At 37.3% G+C, this 20,251-nt stretch overlaps 1 protein-coding gene across 1 annotated transcript in view; it reads right to left on the bottom strand.

Moving 5' to 3' along the window:
• Positions 1-13,003, bottom strand: part of eif2d (eukaryotic translation initiation factor 2D) — a 14,834-nt gene extending 1,831 nt beyond the window's left edge. The window contains exons 1-13 of the mRNA XM_028583128.1: positions 12,750-13,003; positions 10,975-11,165; positions 10,793-10,876; positions 10,597-10,687; positions 10,403-10,510; positions 9,144-9,421; positions 8,706-8,823; positions 8,583-8,628; positions 8,386-8,492; positions 8,108-8,263; positions 5,831-5,920; positions 5,100-5,195; positions 4,073-4,193 (exon numbers count right to left, since the gene is read on the bottom strand). Of these exons, the coding sequence (XP_028438929.1) occupies positions 4,073-4,193; positions 5,100-5,195; positions 5,831-5,920; positions 8,108-8,263; positions 8,386-8,492; positions 8,583-8,628; positions 8,706-8,823; positions 9,144-9,421; positions 10,403-10,510; positions 10,597-10,687; positions 10,793-10,876; positions 10,975-11,165; positions 12,750-12,805 (1,542 nt within the window). The 5' untranslated portion in view covers positions 12,806-13,003. The remainder of the gene's footprint in view (positions 1-4,072; positions 4,194-5,099; positions 5,196-5,830; positions 5,921-8,107; positions 8,264-8,385; positions 8,493-8,582; positions 8,629-8,705; positions 8,824-9,143; positions 9,422-10,402; positions 10,511-10,596; positions 10,688-10,792; positions 10,877-10,974; positions 11,166-12,749) is intronic.
• Positions 13,004-20,251: the final 7,248 nt, after the last annotated feature.

Raw genomic sequence — 20,251 nt, 5'->3', positions numbered from 1 at the left:
GGAAATCAAATGAACGAAAAAGTACACGGGATCAAATACAGTAACTACATGAAAACTTCACTGTTGCATGAAATGTCATTTGCGTTTAGCCTACATCATCAGTTTCTAATGTGAAACGAGGCTATATCAGCTTCGCTACCAGGCTGTCTTTTTTTTCTTCAAAAAAACGTATTATTCAAGTAAAGATACATATGATACACACGGAAATGGGCGCATTAAATTTACATTAAAAGAGGTTGTAAGGCATTGTAAATGTTCAGAGTCCAGAGGGCTTTCTTATTGGTCAGTCCTTATAAAAGTTTTAAAATATTATTTCATGTCATTTTTAAATTGGTGAATATTCGGTTTTCTTTCAGATCATTTACATTTATAGATATAAAATTTTCAAATAAAATTAAAAGATTCAAAATGAAAACATGGCATTTATCCAAATAATTTCCTTCATAGTAAAAAATGCTACCAGGCTGTCTTGGTCCGTTCGAGCGTATGGGGAGTGACGTAAGCAAAGAAAAGTGGCTGACTTGGATGTTGGTTAGGGCTTGATGTCAAGCCCCGCCTTCCCACAGGCTGAAGCGAGATGCACTTGCCAAATTTGGTACAGAGCCTCATAGTAGCATGCTGAACGAGCATCACAAGTTTCGTGTTGATAGCAATTACTACAGCAGAGAAATTGCAATCAATTGCAAATGTCCCATTTGCAAGCATTGAGTAATTGGCCAAAACACATAATTGTTGATTATAGCGCCCCCTACTGGCCGATATTTGCCAAATTTGGTAGAGAGCCTCAGAGCGGCATGGCAAACAAGCATCGCAAGTATCGTGTTGATAGCATTTACTGTGGCAGAAATGGGCGTGGCCTACATCATGTGACTCAGCTTGATTCAAAGAACACGTGAATGTAAGGTTTTCTAATGTGTGATGTGTAATGTGGGAGTTAAAGGCAAAAAAACATAGTGCCACCTAGTGGTCCACATGTGTAATTTTTGGTAGGTGAGGTCCATGACCTATTATACATCTACCCTGTAAATTTAAAGTTGCTCACATTAGTGTAAGTGGTGAATCCAAATGTGGGTCCCAGAGGTTACGCCCACTTTGACCAATCAGTACCCCACTCTAGGGGTGGCATCAGGAGTTGCCCTAGATAGTACCCTCCAAATTTCATAAAAATGAGATGAGCCGTTCAAAGAAGAAGTTTTGCGTTGATAGCATTTATTTTGGTTGAGATATGGCAAAGTTGGTGTTTTCATAGTTAGCTCTACAAAGTTGTTTGTGTGTCATTTGCGCAATTTTTATCCTATAAAAATTCTTTGAATAACTTCTTTTTGGATCCAGGGAACACGAGGATATATGTTTTTTTAATGTGCAATGTACGGTTTGGGAGTTATAAGGCCAAACATGTTTTTTCTGCTATAGCGCCACCTAGTGGTGGATATGTGTAATCTTTTGAATTTGAGTAGTGTGCCCAAGTCTGTACCCCTCCTGAAAGTTTCACTTACGTAACTTGTATGGTGTAGGCTGCAGTATGTCTTTTAACGAAAAACTGGGTGGAATAATAAAAAGAACATGAATAATTTTCTCATTAACAGAATCAATAGGGGTCCACAGCTCCGCTGGAGAAGTGTACCGTGTTGCCTTGCATATGCGGTTCCCATGCCCCCTCAGGCTTGGACCCCTAATTAGCTTACCGCTTATGTTGACTACAATACGTAACAAGATGCTAGAAATACACCGATGGATAGGCGACCAGAGTCGGACGATTTTCAGCTTGACCAGGAATGGTACTGTGCCAGTTTAAATGTACATATGGGTTGCACGATGGTTCACGACAGGCACACAGTGGCACAGACAGTAACCGACTGTTGAGATACACACACACACACACACACACACACACACACACACACACACACACACACACACACACACACACACACACACACACACACACACACACACACACACACACACACACACACACACACACACACACACACACACACACACACACACACACACACACAGCTAGTTTTGTATAAATAGATAAAAATATAAATACATAGTTTAAGATAGATTGAGATTTGTGTGAGTGAGAGAAGGTCCTGTAACCTGGTATAGTTTTGTAGAAAAAGCAAAAGTTATTTAATAACTATAATAAGAAAAAAATTCTAAAATGTTTGTGTATGCTGTCAATTATAGTTCTTAGAAAAATCGGAATCAGCAAGTCAGACTTTAAAAAAAATTGGAGGTTGGCATTTGTGGTTAACTCCACCTCAGAATAAGTTTTAATGACTTTGGGGATCCAAACTAAACATTTGCAAAACTTACATCTCCTCTATCCCTCACTCTCAACCAACGGAGACTACTCCTGGCAGGGCTTACGGCAGCAAAAAAGACCATCTTAAGGCATTGGTTCCACCCTAATCTACCCTTAACACAATACTGGCTAACTGCCTACCAGTTAGCGTTAATTTCGTCATACGGGACTAAATATTTTCGTCAACAACCTTTTTTTCCACGACTAAGACAAGACGATGACGAGAATGCACCAATGTCCAAAAACGCTGACTAAGACGAAATTAACATGCATTATTGTTGACGAAAAAAAACGAGACTAAAATGTTTTGCATAAAATAAAAACTAAAGATAAAATCTCTCTTAATTTTTGTCTACAATTGTCTCTACTTTTTCATCATGAGATAGAACTAGTGCAGTGCCCGTTTGGAGCATGTGTCTGTTCCAAACAGACCAATTGCTTGGTTCCCAGGATCCCCCGCCCCAACTTTATTTAACCAAGCGCGGTTCAATCAGGCGCGGCGCGGCTGCGGCTCATATAGAGATACCGTGTCCCCTTTTTTTCGTCTAGCTACAGAAACCACTACAGCGCATAGCAATGTGCCCCGGCCCCGGGCAAGGGAAGGAGACAGGCTTTTAGCCTGCTGGTGAAGCCGCTCTTAAACAGCTTGCAGAACAGCCGGAGAAATGTATGTAACCGCTGGCAACAAAACAACGTGCTGTAGAGCCCAGGAGCCCTGGCGCTTATCTAACGTGTATCTGTGTACGATTGTATTTGCATGAAGGAAGAGGCTAGATATAAAACCAGAAGCATTTAACAAAGTTGCATTCAACTAAAATCATTCAACAAGTGTATTTTGTCAGGTAATTATGACATTTAACCAATATTTGAGATGTGTGAAACACTATTTGACTGAAATGGTTATCAGAAATAATTTATTTAACTAAATGTTTTGTTAAAAATTTACTAAGATACCTTGAGTTCTCTTTTGACTAAAACTAGACTAAAATGACGAGACTTTTAGTCGACTAAAACTTGACTAACAAAAAAAGATGTCAGTGACTAAATAGGACTAAAACTAACAAGGACATTTGGCACAAGACTAAGACTGAATTAAAAATAGGTGACAAAATTAACACTACTACCAGTAGATTACTTCTTGAGTGTACAACTGCACGCCTCAACAAGGCCAAATTAACAACAATCCAGGCATGGTCGCAGATTACACTGTCCATCCAAGACCACCTTGTGAAACAGAAAATTCTGACCTGAATGTAGATTTGTGGGTGTTTCTTTGTTTTTTATTTTTATTGTTTTAAATTTTTTTTATTCTTATTTTTTTCCTGGGGAATGATTTATACTTACTAGCTAATTTTGACATTGTAACTGCTATCTTTCATCTCCTTCACCATCTCGCTTTTATCTCTCATGAGCTATGTATTGAGTGTTGTGTAGTTTGTGTATGTTCAAAGTAAATGTGACCGTAAGAAATTGTTGATCCCCTTTTGCCTCAGTTGTACTTTGTGTTTAGTTTTAATTAGCAAACGTTAGCATGCCAACACAGTTAACTGAGATTGTGAACATGGTAATCTTATATCTGCTAAACAAAGCATTGTCATTGTGACTATGCTAAAGTTAGAATTTAGCTCAAAAGCACCACTATGCATGGCCCCAGACTCTTGTTAAACTCACATATATCACTATTGGTAGAAATCATTTTGAAGAACTTCCTGCTGATCTACAGCTGGCAATTTAAGAGAGCGTAGTAAAAGCTGTCACCTTCTTATTGGAGCCTCGAGAAGCCACAGAGATGTCTATAGGCTCAATGTGGCCCTTCTTCTTTACGGGTGCTTGTCCGGGGAACACAACTTGATAGCACTCCTGCATTCGTTCCAATGACCTGTGAAAATGAGGTGGTATTGTTTAACCTACACCAAAACGGGAAGATAAAGAGATGGGGAATGGCAGTGATACTGTTGAATTAGGTTGTAATGTAGAGCATATGATCACCAAAAACTCCATGTCCACGTAAGCTGTTGGTTTTTTTTATACTTTGTTCAACACACATTGATAGCATATGTGAAGGTTTGCACTGGAAATCCATCAAATTAAAAAGAAACACCTGAGGTGGTCAATGCTAATCCTTATTTCATGAACTCACCATTAAATATTCAAATAGATAAAGACGCCTGTAATTCTTAATAACTTTCATGGTTTGAAAAAGCAATGCGAGGAAGCCCAGAACCACAAACCAGAACCACAAACTCCCCCTGAGATTCTGATTACTCCCGCCAAAACCATTTTCTAATTAAAGTCTGCCTCAACATTAAGCAAAGTGGATTTCCCTTAAGGCAAAAGAAACTAAAATGTTATGGGCTGTCTTTGGTTCTTAAAAAGTGTATCTTGTTCTTTTATAGCAGTGGTTACAAAGCAGATGTAGTGAGTGTAAGACTTCAGAGCAGCTGTATTATTGTTGTATACAGATCACATTTGGATTACAGATTTGCATTAGGATAATTATTTCATCCTGCGTCCATCCTGCAATGATGATAATGTCTCCCCCTGCCCGCAATACAGTATATCACATGTTGGTATAAAGGATGTTGCAACTAATGATTATTTTCATGATCACTTCCTCTATTTTTTTTAATCAATTGTTAATCTATAAAATTACAAAGTATATACTGTATGTACTCTTGCTAAAGAAGTGCATATAAGAATTAGCCAAATCTGTTACAACATTTATATTTGATACTGCACATGGTCCTTTAAAAATAACAAATAAGAAAACAAAATAAATCTTTACCTGCTAAAGAGGTCATCCCACTTGAGAGACTCTACCTCCTGGTACTCTGATTTCTCCAGCAAGCAGTCACACAGAGTAGGGTTTATGGTCACGTAACTGTAGAGGGCAGAAAAGTATTGGAAAAAAAACACATTATACAGTGGACGAATGGCAGGCAACAGAAAACATGCTGCCGTATTATGCTATGCCAGTTGCATGGCAGATGTTATTTAATTTTTCCCATCACTCATTTTCAATTAGTTTCACATCAGGAGATGACTGATTGTGATGACTTGAAAGGGAACATGAGATGTCTGTTTCAGAGTCACATTTTTAGCATTTTAGTCAATTATAACAACATCACATGGTCTGGGGTCAGCTCTGTATATGCTCAGTGGCCATTAGGGTAGCCCTTTTACCACTGCACCCAGTTACAAAACAATTGGCAGGGTGGATTATGTTTAAACTCAAACTGAGCTCTGTGCCTTCAGTGTTTGATTAAAAAGGTTCTTCCTCCTGTCTTTTAAGCGGTGCCTTTCAGTAGTGTGGTTTGCTGGTCTTAATTATTTTATTTTATTTAATTACAACTTCTTTTATTGGTTTTAACTCACGTGTCTTATTATTCCATTAATATATTTATTTTAATTATAATAATAAATAATTATATAAATTATAACCTTTATCAAACCTTCTTCGTGGTGGTAATAATGACAATATGTTTTGATATCTGTAGATTTTAAGCATCTACTTACTTCTTATTATTTTCATCCACCAGTTCATTCTTCTTCACATATTCTGTGACAATATGTCTCACTTCAGCAGACTGCAGTATTGTTCCTTTCCTGTAGGGGCATTTAAGCACACATAAGTACAATGATAAATGTACCGAAGTGTCTTCAGCTTACATAGTTTTTAAAGACCTCTGTAATGCTACTGAATTCTACACCAATTTTAAAACAAATACATAGAGTTGGCAAAAACACACTTTTGTATTCATTTATTTTATGTATTTAATGTTTATTTCTATAGGGACTAGTACCGGTATATAGCATTAGCCGCTTTCCGACCGGAGGGATTTTTGCAGTTCCTAGAACATAAAATTCCTAGAACTCTTTTTTTCTCGTGTTCCGACTGGACCAATTTGGGGATTTTTAAGTCCCTCTGTCAGTTCCTGTAACTCTTTCAGCTCCTACTTCAGAGCAGGGTCTTTTCGCTGTTTTTTGTCTTTTCTCATAGGGACCTAGATCAACGAGGGAGTTTCCGGTACAGACAGACCAACAACGGGACAATTTTCGCCAATCACTAAATTCACTTCTGACAAAGTTTTAGGCGAGAAATGAGTGGTTAACATTTCGGAGGTGAGAAGCTCCATGAAGCGAGGCGACAGTCGGCAGGCGCCTGCCCCTGCTCGGCCATGTCCTGCTCAGAAACCCCGCTGTCAGCTGGTGGTCTCTCAGACTGCTCTCGTAAATAACAGGCTTTTATTTGGCCGTTTATGGTTTGTTTGTTTAAATATCACAACACATGTCCATCATAAGATGAACGGGAACCTGTGGTTAGCGGTCTTTTCGGAGTTAAACTCCACAAGTGTGCCCTCGCTGTCACTCACTCACACACACTCTCATAATATCTATATACATTAGATTTAGTATGTAGTATATACTTTTTTGGTGTATTTGTTTTCTGATTTCAACGCTATAAAGACCATTGCCGTGCTTGCATTAGGCTACTCCCTTACCCCTCCTATAGTCCCTATGGCCACCTGGCCAGTGCGAATGCAAATTGAAAAAACTGTTTTGGGGAGAGTAGTTATAAGAACTGCTTAGAAGTGGACTTTTCCTATAATATATTCCTGTAACTACCTGGTCGGAAAGCGGCTATAGACTAATGTCCACACATACCACAGCATTTATAGCTTACGCTGGTTTGCAATCCCTGTCCCTACATGGAGCTTTAAAATACACAAAACTAAACAAGAAAAAACATCCAGTACAAAACAGCCCAAAAGGTGAACATAGCTATTTAAAAAGGTCCTTTCCAGACATTGTTTTAAGACATATAAAACACTTTGCATGGAATAACACTTTAATTACCTAATTAAAAATTCTTAATATTACATATACACCTTATCCCTTGTTTAAAAATCCAGAACATATGATTATGCAAATATGTATAATTTGAAAAGCTTCAACTAGATGTCTGCTAATTGGCTGTAAAGGGAGGACGTTTTAGAGTATATAATAGGAAATTAGCAGCCTAACTGTGTTTAGTACGACACAGCTATAGATGTTTTGATTGGAAAATTAACCATAACAGTGACAAAATGACCTCTTATAACTATATAATTGTATATAGCATTTTCTTAGTATGAAATGTATACACTATATTGTGGCCTCAAACATGTCCACATAAGCATTTTTTCACTAAAGACATCTTGACATGTCACAGTAGGAAAAACACAGGTGTAAAAAATAAAATTAATAATAGCTTGAATGCATTTAGCTGCTTCAGTTTGAGGGTCTTGGTATTGTGCATGCTGGCTCACTGTCACAGCGTACTGGAACACTGACATTGTTAATGTTACGTCTGTGCTTTTTCTACTATGACGAGTCAAAATGCCTGGTGTGAAAATAAGACCTAAAGAACAAAACAATAGTGTCCCTGACATGTACACTACTTTCTGATACCACTCCCACAATGCAACCGACCATTTATTATATTGGAGTAGTAAATAGGTGAACAAGGGAGTGATTTTAGACATGGCCTAAGATTAATAGTTGTGGGACCTGTGTCATGAGAAAACTGTCTTATCTTATCTGACCACGCAGGGAGGTCAGAGGTTGAGATCATTTACAGAACAACCCTCCTGGAGTTGGTAGGGATTCAGTGTTGCACTCAAGTAAACATGAGACTAATGGATGCTTGTTGATACACAAGCTTGAACTCTCCCTGATACGTCCCCCTGCTGTCTGAACCATGCAAAAAATGTGGATGCAACAAGAGTCGGGGTCAAAAAAACACAGACACACCTCTTCTTTGCATCTAGAAAGAGAGGCTCCAGTCGAGCTGACACAGAGTACAGAGTTGTGATCTCAGGGGGATGGTACGGAGGTTCTCCTTCCCCTCCATCCTGCAACGGAGTTGCTTCAACATCTGTCTCCTCTGGAACTTTGAAGGAACGCAGTCTATAAAGTGTTAATGTAATAAAATGGAAAAACAAAGGGCTAGTCAGTTTTAAAATGTGGGCGGGCTGTGAGTTTGAATCTCAACCAAGAATTTCTTTAAGTTGAGGCAGGGCTTGGCTCACTCTGAATTTTTCCAGTCCACCTCCACAATGCTCTCCACACCCTTGGTCAGTTCTTTCACTCGCACTAGGTTGTGCTGCTTCTGCATGGCCTGTAGAAACTTGGACAGCTATTGGAAGAAACATAGAATAAATGCTTACAGATGGGGTTATATGATGATATGATTTACTTACGTGTGTAAAATAGACATCTAAAATACCTTTTTATAGCTGGATTTCTTGATATCAAGTTGCTTTCCACTTGGGCTGAAATAATACAAGATGTTTTCAGAACTAAATGTAATTCTTCCTCAACAAGTCTTAACAGATGAACAGTACTTTACCAGCAGGCGAACATGTGGTTGCGGAGAAATGTACTGGTCAGCAGGGGGAGATCCGTCTTTTTCACTTTGCTCTTGAGAGCATGGAGAAAACACTGCAACAGCAAGGCGTCCATTATCTCTGTGAAATCAGGGCATGATGACCCGGGTCACATCCTTTTCCCTCTAAACAGGGTCCCATTTTGGCACATCAGAAAATGTTATTCTCTACTTGTATCTACAAAACACAAACATATGGTCACTAAATTAACTTGGCAAGCCCTCAAGCCTGCCCTGCAATCATTAAGTAGTAAATGTGTCAATTTGATCTGAATCCGGGATAATGGTACTTTTGAGTCATATTAAAAGAAGTGTGGTGGTAAGTACTTTAATATTTTAAAATAGTTCCCTTTTAAATGACATTGTAACAAAAATGGTGGGAAGCGTGACTAAGTTTGGTACCTTGTGGCATTTTCTGGTCATCCTGGTTCCCCTCCTCTTCCTCATTGCCCTTATCACCTTTCTCTTCCTCCTGCTCAGCCAGACTCAGCTCCTCAATACCAGAGCAGGCTTGATCTGTGACTGTATGACTGGGACTCTGCTCCTCCTCCACACACTTCTCAGCCTCCTCCTCAACCTCCTCCTCCATCTCATCAACCTCATATTCCTCTCCATTCACCCCTTGTCCTTCACTCTCTGCATCCGGTAAAGTAGGAGGACCTGACTTGTCTCCAAAAGCCCTAAAAAACACATGTGCAAAGTTTACTCGACTGTAGAGCTGCACGGTTAATCCTGAAAATGTAATCATAATTTTAGGTACAATTAAACAATTAAAACTTTCAAAGTACCAGCTCTGCTTGAGAACATTACTTTTAATAGCTGTTACACACCAACCAGATGGCCGACCCTCGGCAGAAAAGGATTGATCAGTCTCCCCGTGTTGGTCCAAAAAGTGCCACAGAACACACCAAAGAGACAAGACGTAATACGTCTCCATAACAGCAGGTGGCGCTAATCTGTATTGTTGCCCAAAAAATGAAAACCGGCAGCTGATTGGACGAATGCGTCACATGGGTTTGTTTTCTCCGGAAATTCAAAGCCAGACTGTGATGGCGGCTCGTTCAGAATACGATCTTATATTGTACTAAAATAGTTCACTGAAACATGTTTCTGAAAACATTTTAAACGAGAAATAGGCCATGCGGTTGCTGAATCTGTCTTCATTTCATCTCAACAAAGGTCAGTTTAAAAGATTTTCCTCAGATTTTGAGAGACTCTGGTCACGCTCATTCCGCTCACCATTTCCGGGTGAGTCCCGACTGCCCTGCCTCCGACCGAACATGTCAGGTCGGCCAAAATGAACGCCGACAGCCCCCCAGACTGACGACGGCACGGGACACACCGAACAGACTCGAGTCACTGACCTCGCCAGACTGCCCAACGGCCGATTATCGGCTTGGTGTGTCTCGGGCTTTAGAGGGTTATTGAGCATAATACTAATTGAAGAAAAAAAAATTGGTGGAAGATTTTGATCAATAGTTCAACAAATACTTTTTAGCTTTCTTGTGAGAGTGAAAATTGATTTATTCCACTCTTAGACATGAGAGCGGTTTTAATCTTCTCACCTAATGCTCTGCAAGAAGAGTTCAAACTATCCCTTTTAACAAAAGCTTTCACAAAAATGAATTATTGAAATCTGCAGGAAAATGGAAGCTACTCACCAGAGATTATCCATGTACGCGTGGAGAACAAACACTCCTCTCCCTTTCATACCCAAACTTTGCATCTCGTCTCTGGACACTGCAGCAGTGCCAACTGCAACTGGAGCTCTGCAATCAACCAGGAGAACAGTGTCACGCTTAAATCTGTGAAGATCATGTTAAGACATCTTTCCAAATCTTTTATCATAACCTACCTATTGTTCACTAATGTAACAGAACAGCAGTCGCCCGGTTTCACATCTGGGAGACCGCTTGAAGGCGCCACCACACCTGGCAGCATGAGATCTTTGGGGAAACACAGTATTTTGTTACTTAAATTCAATCTAAATTTACAATATTAAACAATAAAAAATATCTGTTCAGGTCTTGATCTTAGAAAAAGAAATGTACCTGCCCCTCCAATCAACTTTTGAAGCACAGGAGGCCATGTCCTAAATGTTGGCAGGATAGCAGGGTAGCGCCAAAGCACATATACTGAAAAATATGACAATGCATATTATAAAATGGGTTTACAGCTTACAGTATTGTATCCAGTTAATTATTTCAATGTAACTTAACAGCCAGCTCATTACCTGTAGGATAAAGTCGTTTCTCCAATTCAAAGAACAGTGGATTTTTGTGAAGAACATAAAGTGTCACAGAATCTCCCTTATGTACATAAATCTTCACCACATTTAATTCCTCTTTGTTGGGGACCAGTTCAGACAGCTCGTCAGCAGACAGTGTAGGAAAGGCTGCAGATATGTCAGCTTTGAGCTTTCTCCTAAAGGTAAAAACAAAAGTCTCAGTCACTGGGTAATTTCATACTAGTAATTGCAACAGATACATATTGTACATATTTTACAGATGCAACATCTTGAAAACTTTTCATTAAACATTTTTTTCCTCTACAACTGAACACACATCATAATCATGCCATAACCCATACTTTTGTCAGACTTTGCTTACTTAACAGTAGGGCAGAACGATTAATCGTATTTGCAATAATATCGCAATATGTTAAAACACAATTTCTTAATCGCAAAGGCTGCAATTTGGTCACGTGACTCGCAAGAGCAAATCAGTCTGCACTCCGCAGAGAAAGCATCAACTTGGCACGCTAACGCTATGCCCTACCTTGAGCAGATTTCTGTCATTCAAACAACTCTGAGTTGTAGTTTAAAACTTTTACAGCCATTTTAATAAAATGAAGGGTTTTATTCGGGCTGGAGGCAGCTCCTCTGTGTGCGCTGTAAAGAAATACACCGTTGTGTGTATATATACATATATACTATATTTTTACTTATTTAACTGTCTAGTAAAGTTCAAAGACAGTGTTTAAAAAGTGCAATCCCCATGTTTACATATGTTTATTACAGTAAATAATAATTAAATAATCTAAATACTACTAAGTGTGGTAAAGCCACATATTTGTTTTTATATTTCTGCAATTTGCACTTTAGATTGTGTGATTTGTTTCTGATTTTCATATGAATGTTTACACCAACCTTGGTCAGTGCTCAATATAATAATAATAATAATAATACATTTAATTTATATAGCACTTTTCACAGACTCAAAGTCACTTAATAAATTATAATAATTAATATACTACTGTGATTGAAGTACTTAAATAAAAGATGACATTCATATAAATTCATGCATCACCTAATTTCATCATCACATACAGGCCTGCTTCCAGGAAAGTTTGTTTAATCTATCTAATCTTGTGTTGTTCATAATATACAATGATTTATTGCTTGTCTTTGTTGAATAATACAGAAGACAAAGAGCTTAAAAAAATAATCGCATATTAAATCGCAATCGCAATATTGGTGAAATAAATCACAATTAGATTATTTTCCAAAATCGTTCAGCCCTACTTAACAGGTTTTCTAATACAGGGCCTGCTTGTCAAAGAAATACTATTATAGTATACTATTATACTACTATAAATACTATTTTTTGTGCGCTGCCATTTCCAGCAATATAATAACTAGAAGTTTTTACTGAATAAGAAGAAGCACGAATGTAACTGTATAAAGTATTTCAGGGATGATTCTGGATATTGGCTTTGGCTTGAACAAAAATCCTAAAATAATATTGGATTCAGAATAGCTAACTACAACTAACTGACAACAAAAATAAAGCTTAAAACAGGAACTAGCTACTCTAGTTCTGACGTGATCCAGCAACGGCAGGTGAGGTTTAATATCTGGGCAGCCTTATGATACCTTTAATGTTGAGCTTTTTGAGTACACTTATACTACATAAATAAAATGGCATACACTGTAGATAGGAATAAATGGCGACAAGCACTGTGGTTTGAGCGGACAGTGCATGCTGCCGTCAGCTGTCAGAGACTCACCTGTCTGAGCCTTTGATTGCGGTGTTGGATTTGACACGAAACGGTCTGACAAACATCTTTTCAGGAAATTATCAACTTCTCTTAGATAATGTAACTGTTTTCATTATATCAGCACACAAACTCTCAAACGAACCCGCTACACCAGCGAAACAGTCTTATATTGGCTTTACAGTATGAGCTATTCGTAGGGTATGGTGGTCCGACACATATTTAAATCCGACGTGAAGCTGTACCGCGGGAACGTTAGTTCCGCAGGACGAATGAAGCACATGGATGTAGATGAGAGAATGACAGCAATAGTGACTGCATACCCACATAGCAAAATTTGTCTGGCCCACCACAGGGCCACATCTTTGCTACAATTCTGGCCCAGTTCTGGCTGGGTCTCTGTCCCAAAACTGGTCCACACATGGAAAATAGACACAAAAACAGTCCCTCTGGCCCAGATGAGGCCCACACCCTGTAAAATGATTTGTTTTGTTTATGTGGCCCAATTCTGGCCCAGACACTGTAAAGTGACTTGTATTGTTTTATTTGGCCCAGTTCTGGCCCAGACACTGTAAAGTGACTTGTATTGTTTTATTTGGCCCAGTTTTGGCCCAGACACTGTAAGACAGATCTGGCTGAGACTCTGCTTGGTCCCCGGGCCAGATGTGGTCCAGAAACTACGACATGTAATGTAAAACACAAGAAAACACAAATTCAAACATTTAAAGAAGTTAAAGGCTTTTATTCAAAAAATAACAAATACACTATAACATGAATATGTATAAACAATGATCAAATCATACATATAGAACAATCTATGGATCAAATAAACTATAAAATGAACATTTACATTATAACAACATTAATAACATTAACAACTCATTTTAAACAATAATATTAACAACCCATTTTAAACATATACATACATACATATATAACAATAAAAATAACAATACAAATATATTTATAATACAGAAAGAAAAAATAAACAAATAATTCTCACATGCACGCACACACACACAAATAATTCTTACAGTTACATGCACGCGCACACACACAAATAATTCTTACAGTCACATGCACACACACAAATAATTCTCACATGCACACGCGCGCGCGCACACACACAAATAATTCTTACAGTCACATGCACACACACACAGTACACACACAAATAATTCTCACATGCACGCGCGCACACACAAATAATTCTCACATGCACGCGTGCACACACAAATAATTCTCACATGCACGCGCACACACAAACACACACACACTTACACTCACACTCACACACACACACACACACACACACACACACACACACACACACACACACAAACTCTCTGTGAACCACTTCTTTTTGCAGAAGCCTTCTCTTCCGTCCACCATCTCTATCTGCTGCCAGCTGGAGCCACCTTTTCATGGTCCCCTCAACCTCCATTTCAGCAGCACTGGCTGTGAGGGGGTTTTTCCGAACTGCAGCTTTGAAATAAAGGAATAAATATTGTTAAGAATTACAGTTTTTTTTTTACAGTTGCTAGGACCAATTATTCTCTCTTTTTTTTAACTCTTCACACTGTTATGCTGTCTTCACACTGAGATCACAACAGTCATGACAATATGCTCATGTTTTGATGAATGAAACTAGGATAAACATTTTTAATTCTAACTTCTAGATATCACACCACTGAACAAGTTGAGAGAAGTTCCAGTTGAGGAAAATGTGTTTTACATTGCAAATATTCTTGATATTAACTTGTCAACCCTTTGTGTCTACTAACAAGTGTTTTATACAGAGCAATACACTATAATACTATAAGTCTCTTCTGCTCACCAAAAGCTTTTTTTGACGGCCTATTTGATCCAAAAAGTCAGCAGAAAAAGTAACATTGTGAAATATTATTAGGCCTACAGCTGTTTTCTATGTGAATATATATTCCTATATATATATATATATATATATATATATATATATATATATATATATATATATATATATATTTATTCCTGTGTTCAAAGCTGAATGTTCAGCATCATTACTCCAGTATTCAGTGTCACATGATCCTTCACAAATCAGTATGATGATTTGCATATTTCAGAATCAGAAACATTTCTGATTATTATCAATGTTGAAAACTTTTATCAGGATCATTTGATGAATAGAAAGTTCATCATTTGGATCATTTGATGAATAGAACAGAATTTATCTGGAAGAGAAGCTTTGTAACATTAAAATCTTACTGACCCAAACTTTTGAATGGTAGTGTATAAATAAATTAATCATAGCTACTTTTTATTTAGCAAGGGTGCATTAAATTGATCAAAATAAATTAAATTTATATATATAAATAAATTATATATTTAATTTATTTAATGTGCAAAGTACATTTATTTATTTATTTATATTTTGCAAATATTCTTGTATTAAATTTGATGAGCAGTCAAATGGTACTTTTCAAAATATACTAATAAAACTCTAATTTAATCTCTGTGATTTCTTTCTTCTTACATATTACTGTAAATTCAATATAAAACAATATTTGTTTCCAATTACTTCCAATTGTTTTTACAATAACTATGTTGCCAGTGAGATTATAAACATTTAGCTAATTGTAATTTTAAAACAAGCACTTCTTATTTTATTTTTAAATTAAATAAGCTTTTGTTTACTTTCCCTCACATCTATAGCAAACTTTTTTTTTAATTTACTTGGTTTGTATCCATTTACGTAACAAAAACAACAACAATAAAAACCTACTGTAACCAAACAATATGTTGACACTGTTAAAATTAAGACTTAAAATAATTTAATGATGGCATGACAAAAACAGTGTTAAGGCTTTCTGATATTTCCTGTGCATTCAACATATTCTTTGCCGCTACAATTTACATACTGCACCTTTAAGCCATTTTCTTACATTTGTAAATGTATGACGTCCTTACCAATAACAACATCCTTTAAATGCAGGGCCGCAAGGGATATATTACCATTTACCCCTTTCCAGTTTATGTTCTTGGCTAAATCATTGGAAAATGTTCGCCGCATCATTCGCCACACAGTGTCCTTTACGTTGAACCCTCCAACCAGCCCAAGGTTATTTATAATCTAAGGGAAACAAATGCTTCTTATCAATTATCTTCATGTGACATATGAACTGTTAACATTGATAACAAGAGTCCACACCAAATTTAATATACTGTTATCATTTACCAACCCTCATGTTGGTTCAATCATGTATGGCTTTGTTCATCTTAAGAACACAACTGAAGATATTTGAAGAAGGTTTTCAACAGTTTGTGTCCATACAATGAAGGTTTATAGCAGCCATAACTTTAATGATAAAAAGAAGAAGGAAAAAAAAAAAGACTCTCCCTGCAGCTCAAAATAATTGAAACACTCAAAGTACCTGTGCACCTGCACTCTTTACATTTACAAGTTCAGAGGTGTTTTATTGAAGAAAGCTGTACATCTCATCTGCTGTACATCTTTGATGCCATGTGGGTGACTATTTTATAGCACTCTATCTTAAAGAGATAGCTCACACAAAGGAATATTTTTGAGAAGAAAGTTTTGAAAAAAGTCATTATTTAGTTTTTTTGGCACACAAAAAGTATTTGTCAATTTATAACATCATAGTTGAACCACTTTAGTCACATGAACTATTTTAACGATTTCTTTCTTACCTTTCTGAGCTTTCAAAGTGTTAATTAAATAGCTGTCAATGGTGCTGAGCAACCGGATTTCATAAAAAATCTCTTAATTTGTGTTCCGAAGATGAACAAAGGTCTTATAGTTTGGAACGACATAAGGGTAAGTAATTAATGACAGAACAAATTTTTTTGGGTGAACTAACCCTTTAATGTGTGTAATGAAGCTAAATAAAAGGCTTGTAGTGACATGAGGGCAAGTAAAAGATGACATAATTTGAATATGTGGACATAACCTCCTACAAATGTACTTATTGTAGCAAGTACACATTAGAAAATGTACACACAGTCTAATTTTGTATTTTTCACAAGATAACTTTTTTTATTCACACAGTTATTCTCTTTTTGGTGAGAAAACTTCTTAACTCACCAGTTTTTCTTTGAAATCACTTGATAGCAATTTATCCTCCAGTCTCTTGAGGCTCTCGAAGTCTTTCACTGGCAAAAGTCCATCTTCAATATCATAATTTGTTTCCTGGAGTTGCTTTGCATTCAGAATCCACAGAATTGATTGTTGCTGGTCAAGAATCATTTCTTGTTTCTTCAGCATCTCACGGATTAGTGCTAGAACAGAAATGATAAAAAATATAACATGAACAATGGTAAAACTAAATTTAAAGGACTACATCATGGGGTGAACCTGTCGGCCTTTGAATGAGATTATGCATAAAGTTTATTATGAAACCAAAATACCAATAATAAATAAACTGATCTGGAATTAATTCAACGTGCAAACTGTTGTAGTGTCTTTCTGGGCCGTGTCATAGGAAATACTAATAACTTTTTAGCACGTCATTCAATATATATATATTTTTATACTAGTATTGGCACAATAATCTGTTTATTACACTTATCACACAAATATTTTTTTTTTCTTTTTTACAGAATTAGTAAATAAAGCTTTGTATTCTGATAAATTAAATGATTTCGCTTGTAAAAGGTTTCTACTATCTCAGAATATATTATGAATATAATGTACACAGATGAACCAAAACATTATGACGATCTGCCTAATATGCTGTTGGTCCTCCACTGAGGCATGGACTACCCCTGAAGGTGTGCTCTGGCACCAAAGCATTAGCATCCTTCAAGTCCTGTAGATTGTGAGGTGGAGCTGCCGTGGATCAAACTTGTTTGTCCAACACACATACACTCATTTGGATTGACATCTGGGGTAATTTGGAAGCCAAAGCAACACTTGAACTCTTCATCATGCTCCAAGGTCCAGGCCTGACACTCACAGGCCCAATGTAGGTGGACAGGGCAGGGGTCATCATAGGCACTCTTACTGGTCTGTGCTATGCAGCCCCATACGCAGAAGAGTAAGATGCACAATTACTCCCAATCGCTCAGAACTTTATTCCTGCCCATTTATCCTGCATCCAACATTTTGACTACAAGAACTGATGTTTTCTTACAATCAAACCTACGCAGAGTTTAATATATGGCCCTGTTAGAAGATGATCAACGATATTCACTTCACCTGTGACTGCTCATAATGTTCTGGCTCTTCAGTGTACAAATATTTTTAACTATTTTTAAATTGTGTGTTATATTTCTTTTAATACTGAAGTAGCCTTTTTTATGCTCAAGTACATTCTGCTGATAAAAGAAAACATACTTACAGACAATAACTTCAGGAGTAGGAGTCTGAGGAGTCCTTTGGCATCCTTCTGGAGTCTTTTTAGGCTGATTTGGGCTCTTTGGACCTTAAGGAAAATAATGCAAGGGGTATATGGAAAACAGTTTATTAATTTATATGACATAATTTTGGCCTACACCAACTTACTGGCAATTAGTTCAGTTGACTTGAGTTATTTCAGGGAACCAGGATTGTGTAGGCTCTTGCGGAGCTGGAGAGGTAAAAAAAAAGATAACAGATGCAGATTGATTTTTTTTTATTAAAAAAAGTATATGTCTGACATATACCCATAATTTCCTAGAACCATGTGCTGTATACACTCACGTTCACATGTGGAATCTTCACTTGGCCAGACAGCATGGTGACTAGTCGGCATGTCTGTAAAAGATATGCTCTTTGCATGTGTGGGTTGGTCAAATTGTTGCACTGGTGGAGCAGTAGGAAGGCCTGTGCTACCCTGCTGTAATTCTTCATCTTCTTCAGAGTCCATCACAAATGAGCAGTTGAGTGCTTGGCCTGTAAAATATATATTTTTTAAATAAAGTAATTTGTGTCACTTCAGTGCACTGAGCAAATCATATAATGTGAAAACCACTTTATTATGAGACAACAGATAACAAATATTACAAAAAATATTACACCTACATTTTACGCCTTGCTTTTTTTTCGGCCTGGCTCCCCTGCTTCTGACTGAAGGTCAGATTGCACCTCAGCCTCTCAAAGCTTCCTCCTTCCTTCCTCATAGTTATCTGTTTAAATAAAAAAGATAAATTATATCTTAAATCACTATAATCATTCCTAAGAATACATGAATTAGAGATATCCAACATACCAGTAGTGAACAGCTCTCGAATCTCCCAGGACACCCAGTTTTGACTTGGCATCACCTGCTGTTTTATTGCGGAGTGTAGGGACATTCCCTTAAACTGGGGCCAGAAGCATACTCCATTCCGAACCCAAACACTCAGTACCAGCTCCACTTCTTTTGTTCTCATGAACTCCACCACTTTGTACATGTCTAAACTAATAATAAATGAAATAAATGAAACAAATGATCTTTATGCTGCAGTGCTGTGTTATTCTAACACAATCTCATTAAAGTGCGCATCTATAACACGAATTGTGCAATTTATACACAGAAATTTGTTTTTATGTGCATATGATAAAAAAAAAATAAACGTCTTGGATAAAATTAGTGGTGTGGGTTACGTGCATATTACAGGCCATAACGTGTGTATCATGCATGTAAAAACTGCATAGGATATGCACGTAAAAACTAATTTCTGCGTATAAATTGCATGAGATCGGGCTGGTTATTCTCAATTACACCATTACTCCATGTGCAGTAAGGGCACTGCAACAAATCGGCCTTGATATGGTAACCTCACATACTTTATTACATTTCCATTCAGCTCAATACATTTCAGGCTAGGTGAGAGGTTATCTACTAAATAGACCCCGATCTGAACAGAGTTTATGGGATAGTGAAAGAAAGGTTCCATGTGTTCATATTCTCTGTAGATTACATACACTTTCTCCTGACACTGAATAATATTCATAACTAATGCAAGGCAGCCTCCGATTTTAACACAGCTATCTCCAATACTTGACAGATTAACTCGAGTGCTACCTATATCAACCTCCTGAAACTGGCAAACTTCATTAATACCGGGTGGGATTGGACCATTTTCGTGTTGTTTTTTCAAGATCATTCTCGTATTAGTCTTTACCACAGAGTTATCCATTTCTGAGAGTCGTTGTATAACCTGTGAAAGGGGATGGTGAGGAGTTCTTATCATTTTCTTTATTTGTCCCAAGAAATTTTCGAATGGAAACCCAGATATTAAGTCAAGTCTTCCATGTGTTTTGACATCCTCAGAAAGATGGGTTAGCCCATGTACATTATAGCTAACATATTCAGGACCATACAACTCACTAAAATGCTTTACGAATGACACTAGCAAGCTGTGAGCAAAGTCATTAAGACTTATACACAGAGTTGGACTGGAGAGAATGAAAATAGCCACAGATAACAACATAAAATTGTTGTACACTGGTTCTGACAGCACATTGTGAAGAACCACTGGACCTGTGTACAACAGAAACTGTCGCAATTATGTTGCTTTCCACCTAAGTCTCTCTGAGATTTGCCTAGGTTTCC

This window comes from Perca flavescens, chromosome 7 (genome assembly GCF_004354835.1).
Source record: "Perca flavescens isolate YP-PL-M2 chromosome 7, PFLA_1.0, whole genome shotgun sequence".
NCBI lineage: Eukaryota > Metazoa > Chordata > Actinopteri > Perciformes > Percidae > Perca > Perca flavescens.
The sequence above is the reverse complement of the archived record's forward strand: the minus strand, read 5'-3'. Positions and strand labels throughout refer to the sequence as shown.